Source organism: Esox lucius, chromosome 24 (genome assembly GCF_011004845.1).
Source record: "Esox lucius isolate fEsoLuc1 chromosome 24, fEsoLuc1.pri, whole genome shotgun sequence".
Taxonomy (NCBI): Eukaryota; Metazoa; Chordata; class Actinopteri; order Esociformes; family Esocidae; genus Esox; species Esox lucius.
Window position 1 is genome coordinate 4760521 of NC_047592.1, and position 13711 is coordinate 4774231.

Below are 13711 nucleotides of genomic sequence, written 5' to 3' on the forward strand. Positions count from 1 at the left end.
TGTGGGCAGGATCCTACATTGAATCCAAAAGGTTTCTACCAGGTACAACAAATGTTCTACCTGGAACCCAAAAAAGGTTAAATTTTTTCCCAGACACTAAAATAACCCTGAAGTGTCATATAATGCAATCAAATAATTAAAATAGTTTTCATGTTTTAATGGAGGTATTTTCGCTAACATTCCTTCATGCAATTCACTCCATTCAACAGCCTGATGGATGACATCATTATCAAAAGTCTGATGGGTGACAAAATTCTCTGTATAGTGCTCAGCAGTCAACGGAGACAAGGAAAGACTGGAAAGAAGGAAGGAGTCGGGAAGGACTGGGAAGGGAGGACAGTGTCGGGAAAGGACTGGAAAGGAAGGATGCAGGATGCATCAAAAGTGACAGGCAGGTCAGGCGTTTTTATTTCCATAATGTCAGAAACAATTTGACATTTCTAAACAGCCTTTGGCACATCACAGCAGGAGATGCAGCTCTACTATAACAGTTTCATCACAGCTGGAGATGCAGCTCTACTATAACAGTTTCATCACAGCTGGAGATGCAGCTCTACTATAACAGTTTCATCACAGCTGGAGATGCAGCTCTACTATAACAGTTTCATCACAGCTGGAGATGCAGCTCTACTATAACAGTTTCATCACAGCAGGAGATGCAGCTCTACTATAACAGTTTCATCACAGCAGGAGATGCAGCTCTACTATAACAGTTTCATCACAGCAGGAGATGCAGCTCTACTATAACAGTTTCATCACAGTAGGAGAGGCAGCTCTACTATAACAGTTTTATCACAGCAGGAGATGCAGCTCTACTATAACAGTTTCCTCACAGCAGGAGATGCAGCTGTACTACAACAGTTTCATCACAGCAGGAGATGCAGCTCTACTATAACAGTTTCATCACAGCAGGAGATGCAGCTCTACTATAACAGTTTCCTCACAGCAGGAGATGCAGCTCTACAATAACAGTTTCATCACAGCAGGAGATGCAGCTCTACTATAACAGTTTCATCACAGCAGGAGATGCAGCTCTACTACAACAGTTTCATCACAGCAGGAGATGCAGCTCTACTACAACAGTTTAATCACAGCAGTAGATGCAGCTCTACTATAACAGTTTCCATTAACAACATGGCGTCCGTGTACGTCACCAGCACATAACTAGAGGGGGCAGCTGAGTCATTTTGATTCGAACATGGTGTCAGAAACAGACGATTACCCGGTTTCTAAGCCGCTTACCAAATTGTCAAATAGCTCAAAAAGTGCTGCTCCAAGTCCAAATATCACATGCCGGCATGCTTTTAAAATATATAAACACTGTACTGTTTGATAAACATTTTGCTTTTCCATGACGTTTGACGGACCTACCGACACAAAATTATAATGGGTTTAACTCAAGGTGTGGTTTCAGTGTTTGTTCATTCATTATCTCCAGTAGGTGACAGGCTATATATCAAATGTAATCATATTTATTTTACAAAGCCCTTTTTACATCAGCAGTTGTCACATTGGGCCTATTCAGACATCCAGCCTAAAACCCAACCAAAACCTTTGATCAGGAAGCTGAAAACCCAGCTGTCATTTGGATGTCTCTGAGACAGAATGGTTGGCATCTTTTAAACGAGGAAGGGAAAGTGATAAGATAAAATACAAAGACAAGATGGACGCTGGGCAGAAGATGAAAAAAAATGAGGACAAACAACAACTGAGAGAAAGACATGAGAGGAAAGAAGGAGGAGAAAAAGGAGGAGTTGGCGGGCGAGAATCCTGACCAATGACACCCAATGGACCTCATGAGAACATGTGATGTCACATGCCTGCTGTCATGCCAACGGCTTAGCGACTGAGAGACTTGAGTAGAGTTTTGGCCGGACATCTGACTGACTGAACAGGAAAAAGAGGGAGGGAGAGAGACAGAAAGCAGGAGGTGAAGGGGTGAGTGCGGGGGAGGGGGGGATGCAGGAGACAGAGAAGGGGCATGAGAGAGCAAGTGAGGGAGAATAACCTGATAGGAGAGGGAGGAGGGAGGAGAATAGAGTGTCAATGCTGTCACTACACCTGTGTCAATACCATCATGTAACATGTGCCAGTGCTGTCACTACACCTGTGTCAATACCATCATGTAACATGTGCCAGTGCTGTCACTACACCCATGTCAGTACTGTAACTGCACCTCTGTCAATACCATCATGTAACATGTGTCAGTACTGTCACTACACCTGTGTCAATACCACCATGTAACATGTGCCAGTGCTGTCACTACACCCATGTCAGTACTGTCACTACACCTGTGTCAATACTGTAACTGCACCTCTGTCAATACCATCATTACACCTGTGCCAATACCGTAAAAACACTCATGACAATACTGTCATGACACCTCCGCCGATACTATCACTACACCTGTGTCAATACTGTCATTACACCTGTGTCAACACCATCATTACACCTGTGTCAACACCATCACTACACCTGTGTCAACACCATCATTACACCTGTGTCAACACCACCATTACACCTGTGTCAACACCATCACTACACCTGTGTCAACACCATCATTACACCTGTGTCAACACCATCATTACACCTGTGTCAACACTATCACTACACCTGTGTCAACACCATCACTACACCTGTGTCAACACCATCATTACACCTGTGCCAATATCAACATTATACCTGTGTCAACACCATCATTACACCTGTGTCAACACCATCACTACACCTGTGTCAACACCATCATTACACCTGTGCCAATATCAACATTATACCTGTGTCAAAACCCACTGTTCTCACTGTCCACTGTTTCCACTGTGTCCAGACACCTGTACCTAAAATGGCTACATTCCCTGTGTAATTAGATTTGTGGATAAAAAAAATGCATATAATGTGTTTGTACGGGTGCACGTGTTCCAAAGTGAAGCGACACACACACACACACACACACATACATACACACGCACCAGTTCATCCTCAAAGCGAGACTTAACATGTCTGACAGTCGCTATGGGCAACACCACCTCACTGTCATTCAATATTACTGTCTCTTCATCCTTTCTGCTATGCTCTTTCCTCTATCTCCCTCTACTCCCTCTATCCCTCTCTCTCTCTATCAATTTCTATCTTTCCTCTTTCTGCCCTTCATTCTCTCTATTCTTCCCCCTTCTTTTTATATCTCCCCCTTTTCCTCTCCGCCTCCCTCTATTTCTCCCCCTCTCGTTCTCTCTCTCTTTCCACCCACCGTTTTAATTCTTTCTGTCAATCCATGTTTTTCAGGTCAGCAGAATCTTCTAAAGGCATGTGCTACACTAATGGGTAGACAGACTCTCTCACACACACACACACAACACACACACGCACACACACAACACACACACGCACACACACACACAAAAAACTGTCAGATTTAACTATACATGATTTGACACAATATAACGCTAGCAGCTTGAAAACTCATAGAAGAGTCTCTGCCAGAAGGATAATTAGGTTTTTGGGAAGAGTTCTTGTCAACATTCCGGAACATTGTAATGATGATTTCTCAACGCCTGCGTAAACATTCCGCCGGGAGACGGAGATATTTAACCCTGTTAGTCCCAAATAGTTTATTTGCATGAGAGAGAGAAATCACACTAGTCAAGATCCTTAATTTTTTCTTTTTTTTTGACCATCTTCCTATACCTTATTTATTCAGGGAATTGTGCGTGTGCGAAAAAAAGATCTGTGCCACAGGGTCTCTTTGGCAAACTTAATATGGTCTCCTGGGTAACACGATCTCCCAGTGGAGGCAAACTGTCTCTGGGGGGCAGTCGTCCCACCCACTGATGGATATCTGCAGTAGGTGCACTCCTCTCAGTAAGACATTAGCCTTTCATGTTCTCCGGCTTCCTTGGTTGTGCATGTATTCACTTCTTCACCCATAACAAGAATGGTGCTAGATTATAACAGTAGTGACTGTAGTGAGTCCTACCTCCTGATCAACTGGCATGATAGAATGGAAGGACTCAGATCCACCACGCCTGCTGGTCGGGTCATGCCTTCAGCACCTTGCACAGCTCTCAATAGTTTTACTTCTTCTCAGTCGGTTTGATGACATCCCGACATAATTCGCAGGTCATCATATTTATTTTCTCAATTTTCTCCGGAACATTCAGCACAAATTCAAATTGGATGTACTTGTGAGAAAATAACAGGTGTACTTTCGGTTAAATTACCGTAGCTCTTCTGCTAACTTTACAGCTGGCTGTTGTGCTAAAAGCTAACGCTGATTTATCGTCTCAAAGGCACTGTGAAGTAATGAAAGCAGTTCTACATGAAAGACTTCATATGGTCTGTGTCTTTGTAGACCAAACTATATGTTTGTGTGTACATATGTGTATAACCGTTTGTGTGTGTGTGTGTGTGTGTGTGTGTGAACAAATTAGTCTAGAGCATTTAGTCACAGTGTCAACTAGATTAGAAGTGGTATGCCTGATGGCTTGGTGTACAGTCAGTGACTCACATACACACACATACACACACCCCACCTTCTCCCAATCCCCAAATTCTCCCACACCCCACCTTCTCCCAAACACCACCTTCTCCTAAACCCCAAATTCTCCCACATCCCACCTTCTCCCAAACCCTACCTTCTCCCAAACACCACCTTCTCCCAAACACCACCTTCTCCCAAACCCCACCTTCTCCCAGACCCCACCTTCTACCACACCCCACTTTCTCTAAAACCCCACCTTCTCCCAAACCCCACCTTCTCCCAAACACCACCTTCTCCCAAACCCCACCTTCTCCCAGACCCCACCTTCTACCACACCCCACTTTCTCTAAAACCCCACCTTCTCTCAAACCCCACCTTCTCCCAAACCCCACCTTCTCCTACACCCTACCTTGACACCTCGGACACGGAACTCGCTGAGGGCGCGGTGCATCTTGGCGGCGGCCGTGGCCATGTCTTTCCCGGAGGCGATGACTTTAACCAGCAGGGAGTCGTAGTGGGGGGATATCACAGCTCCTGGGAAGGCCGAGGCACTGTCCAGACGGATCCCCATTCCCTCGCCGCTCCGGAAGACCTAGAGGAGAGGAAAGGAGAGGGGAGGGGAGGGGAGAGGAGGGAGGAAAGGAGAGGAGAGGGGAGGAGAGGGGAGGGGAGGGGAGAGGGGAGGAAAGGAGAGGAGAGAGGGATGAGCAAGGGGTGCGTATGACTAACGAGGAACAGACTTATCCCCAGACATAAGGGGGGTAACATTCTGATGACCTCACATCCTGTTTCATTATATCTCCGCCCAACGCATTGGCTGAACCAATCAGCATCCTCAGATGATCTGTGGGGTCGGTTCAGTTGAAGACGACAACAAAATCGCCCAACCTATCCCTAACACAGTGAGGTCGAAAAAACATATGAACAACGACTGCTTAAAGGAAGGCCGTGACAGCCTAACTATACTGACCGAACCAAGAAGAAAAACGCACTTAGTGCTTTTCCCTGTCAGAACTCACGTTGCATATTGTGAATTTAAAAAACGTAATTTAACATCCATTGTGTTTGCGCTATGTTGAACATTCACCGGGGAATCAGGTAGCCCAGTGATTAGAGCATCCGCTACGTAACGTAGTAATTCATGTGTGACAGACCTTATCAAAGGCAACACCCAGGCTTGCTATGTCTTACTCCAACAGAGAGGACATGATTAGGACTTCAGTTTGGAGGACTGAAACTATGTACGTCATTACAATACAGTATGGTGGAAAGGTGTTAAGCCACCGGTGTTAAGGCCTATCATCTAGGCCAGTGGTTCCCAACCAGGGGTACTAGGACCCCTGGGGATACTTGGCCTCTCCACAGGGGGTACTTGAAAACATTTATGACACCATAGACTTACTGGTGAAATTAACATGAGGGGGTACTTCAGGGGTACTGAAAGCAGTGCAAAAACATTTTGGGGGTACAGTAACTGAAAAAGGTTGGGAGACACTGATCTAAGCAGTAAGTGTTTAGTTGCTTGTACAATTTACAACAGAACATAACTATGATTACAGATAAACATTGATTCAATTAAAAGTAACAAGAATGTATTGTGCTTTCCAACAGGTAATTGACAGCTAGTAATTTAAGTCGGGAAAACTCTTGTGTGCATCTAATTAACACAGCATTTAAAGGTCACTACTATGAAAGACAGAAGGAAAGCGAAGTGCTTGTTCAGCATCTGGCACCAAACGACACATCTCGAACGTAATAGGAAGACGTAAGATGGCTTACACTGAAATAACCATCTTCGAATGACTGGCAAAAATGTCATCTTTCCAGATGAAGGACTCTGAGCAAAGACAATTAAGACATATTTGGTGTGGAAGCCTATGGATGAAATACAATGTTTGACGGACAAACTCAAGTGTGGGATCACTTGAACAAGGAAAAGAATCAGCAAGGAAAAGAATCAGCAAGGAAAAGAATCAACAGCAAATCAACAGAATCAATAATTACTTTTTTCCTTCTTTTTCATTGTATTAAGTCTTTGTGTTTACTTCAATGATTTATCAACGTTTTTTTCTTCTAACAAATCAACACTTATTGCTCAGACAAATGCCTTTCACAATGTTCTCAAGTGGCCCAAGATTTCTGCACAATACTGCACATTCAAATCTAGAACTTTCTGCGGACCTTCCTTTCTTTTAACCACAGGAGGATGGGCAGAACAGGGCCCAGATGTCAGAGAGGGCACAGGAGATCTACAAAGCCAGGAGAAATCTGATCATTTGCCAAAGAGTGTAAGAAAAATGTGTCACTGAACGAATCCAGTCGCAATTAACGCCCTGGGCCCATTTTCAAAAAGTGACTAGCTGACAAGAGCCACCCGTTTAAACGTCCTCGATTGCTGTTTCGGTTTCAGAACGTCTAACTAGCAATACACTGGTGTTAAATGTCACTAAAGGTAAGCCTTGTATTTGGGACACATATGGGACATCCTCTCCCAACTCAACACCTTGCATGGATCTGTTAGTGGATAACAGGGAGGGCTAGGAAACGGGGAGGGCCAAACAGCCGAGTGTCACACTAGATTGCCGGCTGACATGGTCAGCGGTAAAGATGACACGGTTTAACAGATGGAAAGCAGTCGATTTGTGTTACAACACACCGCTGCCCACTGCACCTCGCAGTCAACAGGAAAAGTCCTAGTTTCATCTGAAATGGAATATGCCTGCTGGCATGGAGCCGGGCAGCAACAAAAGCCTTCAGATGTACATATGCACGTTATTGGCACGTACGCCAGTTTCCTGTAGCAGAGGAGCAACTGATCGCATTCGCTGATGGTCTTTGTGCGAGTCGACGAATGTTTGCATTCGAATTTTACGTTTAAAGTGATTCAGAAGTGTAGCTCAGTCGATAGAGCATGGCTCTGGGATTGCCAGAGGTTGTGGGTTTGATCCCCGCGAGGGACCAGGTTGGAAACATATGCAGTCACTACTGTTAGTTGCTCAGGGTATGGGTGCCTGCTAAATGACTGAAATGTAGAGAAGACACTCTTCTCCAGAGTGACTTACAGTAGTGAGAGAGCACACTTAATTTTCAAGTGCTGGCCTCCCAAGTCTCTGCCACTCCTCAGAACTAAATCTAGCAAGAGTATAGTGTATCTACATCTCAGGACATAGCATCTATAAGAACAGATATATACTTCTATAATAGCGTATGAAGCCCACATAGTCACGGCCACAAACTCCAACTCCACACAGCTATCACTGACTATTTTGATATTATTTTCTGACTGTGCAAACAACTGGTGTAGTTTGAGGATTTTATTTCAATAAGGTTATTATTTTCTGACTGAGCAAACAACTGATGTAGTTTGAGGATTTTACTTTTAATAAGGTTATTCTTTTCTGACTGAGCAAACAACTGGTGTAGTTTGAGGATTTTACTTTTAATAAGGTTATTCTTTTCTGATTGAGCAAACAACTGGTGTAGTTTGAGGATTTTACTTTTAATAAGGTTATTATTTTCTGACTGAGCAAACAACTAGTGTAGTTTGAGGATTTTACCTTTAATAAGGTTTTGTTTGACATTGTCAGTGAAAGTCAAACTCCACTGGTTCCATCTTCGTCACTGCACCTCTTTTCTTCGCTCCCCATCATCCCCTCCCTCCCTCCCTCCCTCCTCATCTCTCCCCTCTTGTCTATCTGTATCCCTCCCTCCCTCCTCATCTCTCCCTCTTGTCTATCTGTATCTCTCCCTCCCTCCCTCCCTCCTCCCCTCTCCCCTCTTTTCTATCTGCATCTCTCCCTCCCTCCCTCCCTCCTCCCCTCTTTTCTATCTGCATCTCTCCCCTCCCTCCCTCCTCATCTCTCCCATCCCTCCTCACCTCTCCTCTCTTTCCCCTCTCTCCCCAACTCTTCCCCATCTCCCCTCCCTCCTCACCTCTCCTCTCTTTCCCCTCTCTCCCCAACTCTCCCCCATCTCCCCTCTCTCCCCAACTGTCCTCCATCTCCCCTCCCTTCTCATCTCAAACTTCAAATGTGGACCAAGGCAACATTGTAGTCGACAGAGTGTTGCTGTCTCACTGAACTCTGGGTCGGTGGCCGCTGAAGAATTTCGTTCGGGGAGAAGATTCCGCAGATGTGTTGGGCATGTTGGAGGGGACACTTGCATGAGGACTAAATGTTGGGTTTAGTCCTCGCTTATTCTCTCTCTCTGACTAAAAGATGTGGCGACTGGCTGGGGGGACCATGCCCTTTGCGTGTGTGGCAGCGGGAAGTGCAATTAAAGCCTGGCACAGGGGTCTACACACACACACACACACACACAGGATGTAACAAACACAAATTAATTCCTGAACATTGAAGCTAATGGATCAACAGTTCAACCTTATTCAAGGGTTTTTATGCATTGCCAACGTAGAGCTTCGAGTCCGCAGTGGAGTGAAAAAAAGATTTTCATTTCATATAGAAAAACATTTTACTCCTGGATGTCAGTGTTACAATGAAACCAGCTTAGAAACGCCATGCCAACAGGCGTCCTAAAATAATACCACAGAAGAAAATAGTCCATCCATTTTGCTGTCCGTTGCCTTGTTGGCATCGGTCTGTAATACCCGGCACATTCAGACAGTCGCCACGTTCTCAGGTTATCGTTGGTGATTGGTGAGAGGAAGTAAATTGCAGTGTGTCAATCTGCTCAGACTCGGAGAGCCCTGAGCGGCAGGTCTGGTTTGCAACGCTGTACCACAGCTTGGGAGCGGCCGACGCATACTAATGGGAGCACTTTGTCCGTTACAAAATAGGAACCCGCACGTCTTCAGATGAAACCGTTGAAAAGTTAAGGACCTACAAGGCTCCATCGATTCGTGGACAACATTTTTATTGGAACAGGCTGTGGTGACAAAACTTACAATACCAAGTCAGAGAACACTTTGGTTATACTGTTGCATATTATTTTCCAATATATATGCTGTGAGTATACTTGATCTGTGACTAAACTCAAATGCAAAACTGTACAAAACAGTTCTCTAGGGAAGTGACAAAAATGGGAATACAAGCAAAACATTATTCCGCACACAAAAGAAAAAAACAAAGCAATCTTAACATTTTGGTTTCTGTATATTGGCAAAAGATGTAAAAATGTGTTTTGGACAGAACTAGTTAGGTTCCTCCTTGTTTGGTTCTGTTTAGTTTTGTGTGGTTCTATTTGGTTCTGTGTGGTTCCTCCTGAATACAAATTAAGTTATTCCATCTGACAGTGTATTTCGGCTGTTAATCAGTTCTCAAACGGAGGGTTTTACAGTCAATGAAAACTGTAACCAGTTAAGTAAATTATTGCTTTTAAAAGTTTGGCTGGTCAATCAGTCAGTGTGTCTGGGATTTGATGGCTGACCACAAACACCCTCTCAATTCATTATAACAAAAAAAACTAAAAATATATTGGTGTCCTGCAGAGTTAACACGACCCAGAACTCCAACTTCTGCCCATCCCCTTTTATATATTGTCAAGTGCCTATGTCCGAAGGTTCCGACACACACACACACACACACAGAGACACACACACACACGCAGAGTGAGACATGGCAGCAGACAGGGCTCAATTACATACAACAATATAATAATGCCCTAATCCCAAGCTTTGCACCAACTCAACATGACGCCAATTTTCTCTCAAGTACTATACCAGGTCTTACTCCTCCTCCTCCCTATCTCACCCTGCCCTGTTACTGATCCTGGTTCTCCCTCATCCCTCTGCTCCGTGCTCTCGTTCTCCCTCCGCTTCTCCTTCTCTGTTTCACTATGACTCATGTTATCAGGACGGTCTCCTGCAGCGAGGGAAAACAACAAGGAGACGGGGCTTGTCTAACACCTGCCGATTTACTGCCAATTATACTTGCATTGAAAAAGAGAAAAGTGAGAGGACAGAGAGGGGTGGAAATGGGGAGAGAGGGAGAGAGGGAGGTGGAAACAGGGAGAGAGGTAGGTGGAAATGGGGAGAGAGGGAGGTGGAAATGGGGAGAGAGGGAGAGAGGGAGGTGGAAACGGGGAGAGAGGGAGAGAGGGAGGTGGGTGGATTGAGGTAGGAACGAACGAAACAAAAGGAGAAGGAGAGGTAAGGGGTTCTGACAAAAAGGAAGAAACTAGTGAGAATAGGAAGACTCCAATTGAGATCCAAACGATCATGTTCAACACTTGACCGTTTGATTCTGATTCGTAGCTTGAGATCCGTGTGAGTCCCATAACTCTCACCTCAGAAAACTCTCCCAAGGTCACACCGTTTCTCACTGGCTTATTGAAATGCCTGCGTTTATCGAGCATGTTTATTTGCCTTGTGTTGTCATTTCATTGACTCACACTTCCTTATACAGCAGTACAGCACAAAGCACAAAACAGTGAAAACTAAATAACATTTTAAATTGGTTAATGTTTGAATAACTATAAAACAAAACTCCTGTGTACCTTGTTACCTGTGTAAACAGTGAAGAACACAGGTGACAGGTAAGGGTGGATTAACAAGGTAGAACACAGGTGACAGGTAAGGGTGGATTAACAAGGTAGAACACAGGTGACAGGTAAGGGTGGATTAACAAGGTAGAACACAGGTGACAGGTAAGGGTGGATTAACAAGGTAGAACACAGGTGACAGGTAAGTGTTAATAAACAGCGAAGAACACAGGTGACAGGTAAGAATTAATAAACAGTGAAGAACACAGGTGACAGGTAAGGGTGGATTAACAGTGAAAAACACAGGTGACAAGTAAGGTTTGTTTAACGAGGTAGAACACAGGTGACAGGTAAGGGTTGAATTACAGCGTAGAACACAGGTGACAGTTAAAGGTTGATTACCAAGGTAGAACTCAGGTGACAGTTAATGGTTGATAACCAAGGTAGAACACAAGTGACAGTTAAGGGTTGATTACCAAGGTAGAACACAGGTGACAGGTAAGGGTTGAATTACAGCGTAGAACACAGGTGACAGTTAATGGTTGATAACCAAGGTAGAACACAGGTGACAGTTAAGGGTTGATTACCAAGGTAGAACACAGGTGACAGTTAAGGGTTGATAACCAAGATAGAACACAGGTGACAGTTAAGGGTTGATTACCAAGGTAGAACACAGGTGACAGGTAAGGCTTGATTAGCAGCATGGAGGAGCTCATCACGGTCAGGGCAGGCTGCAGACGATGACCAGTTAGACAGAAATCCCAGAAACATCCCCAAGCGCAATTTCAACCGTACAAATCATCCATGTCAAATTACAGTATGGGTCAATATACTTGTTTACAGTGCAAATAGACAGATTTAAAATATAATATAGGCTAGTTAACATTAACGTCCACAGGCTTGGAGGCACATTTCCGTGCGTATACAACCAGAGACCAATGTGTTGCTGTAGTTGGGGTGTAAAACTGACCCGCACCTCTGGGGTTGGATCCCCCCCCCCCCCACCGATTATGACCTGATTATGACCTTGTATCCTTGTAGCTGGGTTCCCATCTCCTGTTGTGTGGTCACTGTTATATTTCATACTGTGCATTCTTCAAGGCTGCGTGTGTAAGCTGTCTCTACGACTGCTAACTGTTCTCACTGTATTACTATAAAGGACCCTGCAGTCCGAGGCCACTGCCTGCTCCAGACAGTGATGGGAAGGAGTATCTGTCAAGGATAGTTTGAGCGGGAGGAATGTCAGCCAATTAATTACTGCAAGATAAAGCCTGTTCTCATCCTTGTTCGCTGCATATCTTTTGCTGTGTGTGAGAAAGGGACTGACCCTTCTTTCATTAGAGGAGCTCTGCTAGAGACTGGATTTCCAACCCATGCAGCATGTAAACGAATGAAGAACTCTGCAAAGCGCTGCATTTCCACAGCTCACACAATGAGATTCATTCCCATGATCTCTCTCCCGCTATGCTCTGATAAACCTTGTCTCCGTAGTGGCACTATGGGTATTTGCTTATAGAATGAGGAATATACAGAAGTGCACTGGAGATGCTTCAGAGGAAATGTGTTTGCCAAAGTCATAGAAGCCCTCCTGCTTTCCTATCAGCAGGAAATATAATAATACGGAATACGACATCAGGAGCAACCTTTCAATGTATTCGCCAGGAATTCATAGCTTTTATTGTCTTTATTGCCTTGGTGTAAACAGTGAGCAGCCGACTCCCAAGGCAGAATGGGGAATGTGAGATAAATCTGTCCAGTGAACTGTACGCAGCCATGCCGGGCAAGCGCCATGTTTCAAATACAATGTTGGAAAACAAACAAAGGCTGAAGACTCTCACCTGTCTCCGTGTTACCCATATATTTTCACAGCTTCCAAAATAGGCACAGCTAGGTGCAAAATAAAAGAGAGAGGCTTTTGACATCGCTGGGAGACTGAACAGCCCTGTATAACAGTGGGGTCATCAGTGAAAGTGAAACCTTTTAAGGGCAATACCATATTTACTCTTGTCATATCACTACAAGAAATATCTGTCTCCTCACAACTATGCTTTTAGGACATTTATGGATTCCAGAAATGTTTTCATCGATCTCAGATTCTCCATTTGTCAATGTTAAAGTAGCCTATTACTAGACAATCTATGACAAAGGACAGCAGAAAATACAAAAGGCCACTTTTGCCCCAAAACCTGCAGGTGTGCAATGTCTGAATGTTCCTCTCCATGCATTATTGTACAACATGTAATAATGTCTTCCGTTACCTTGGAGCCCCCAAGCTCAGCCACCTTTCACGCTAATTGGTTGTTCTGGCACCTCGCAACTGACGAATGAACTGGTTGTTCTGGCACCTCACAACTGACGAATGAACTGGTTGGTCTGGAACCTCACAACTGACGAATGAACTGGTTGTTCTGGCACCTCACAACTGACAAATGAACTGGTTGTTCTGGCACCTCACAACTGAAAAATGAACTGGTTGTTCTGGTACCTCACAACTGACAAATGAACTGGTTGTTCTGGCACCTCACAACTGACGAATGAACTGGTTGTTCTGGCACCTCACAACTGACGAATGAACTGGTTAGTCTGGAACCTCACAACTGACGAATGAACTGGTTGTTCTGGCACCTCACAACTGACAAATGAACTGGTTGTTCTGGCACCTCAAAACTGACAAATTAACTGGTTGTTCTGGCACCTCACAACTGACAAATGAACTGGTTGTTCTGGAACCTCACAAGTGACAAATGAACTGGTTGTTCCGGAACCTCACAATGGACTAATTATTTGGTTGTTCCGGCA

The 13711-nt window shown here is 44.5% G+C and overlaps 1 protein-coding gene across 1 annotated transcript in view; it reads right to left on the reverse strand.

The window, feature by feature from the left end:
- Nucleotides 1-13711, reverse strand: part of LOC105030915 (pyruvate carboxylase, mitochondrial) — a 202581-nt gene that overhangs the window by 114764 nt on the left and 74106 nt on the right. The window contains exon 12 of the mRNA XM_029117567.2: nt 4884-5066. Coding sequence (XP_028973400.2) covers nt 4884-5066 — 183 coding nt within the window. The remainder of the gene's footprint in view (nt 1-4883; nt 5067-13711) is intronic.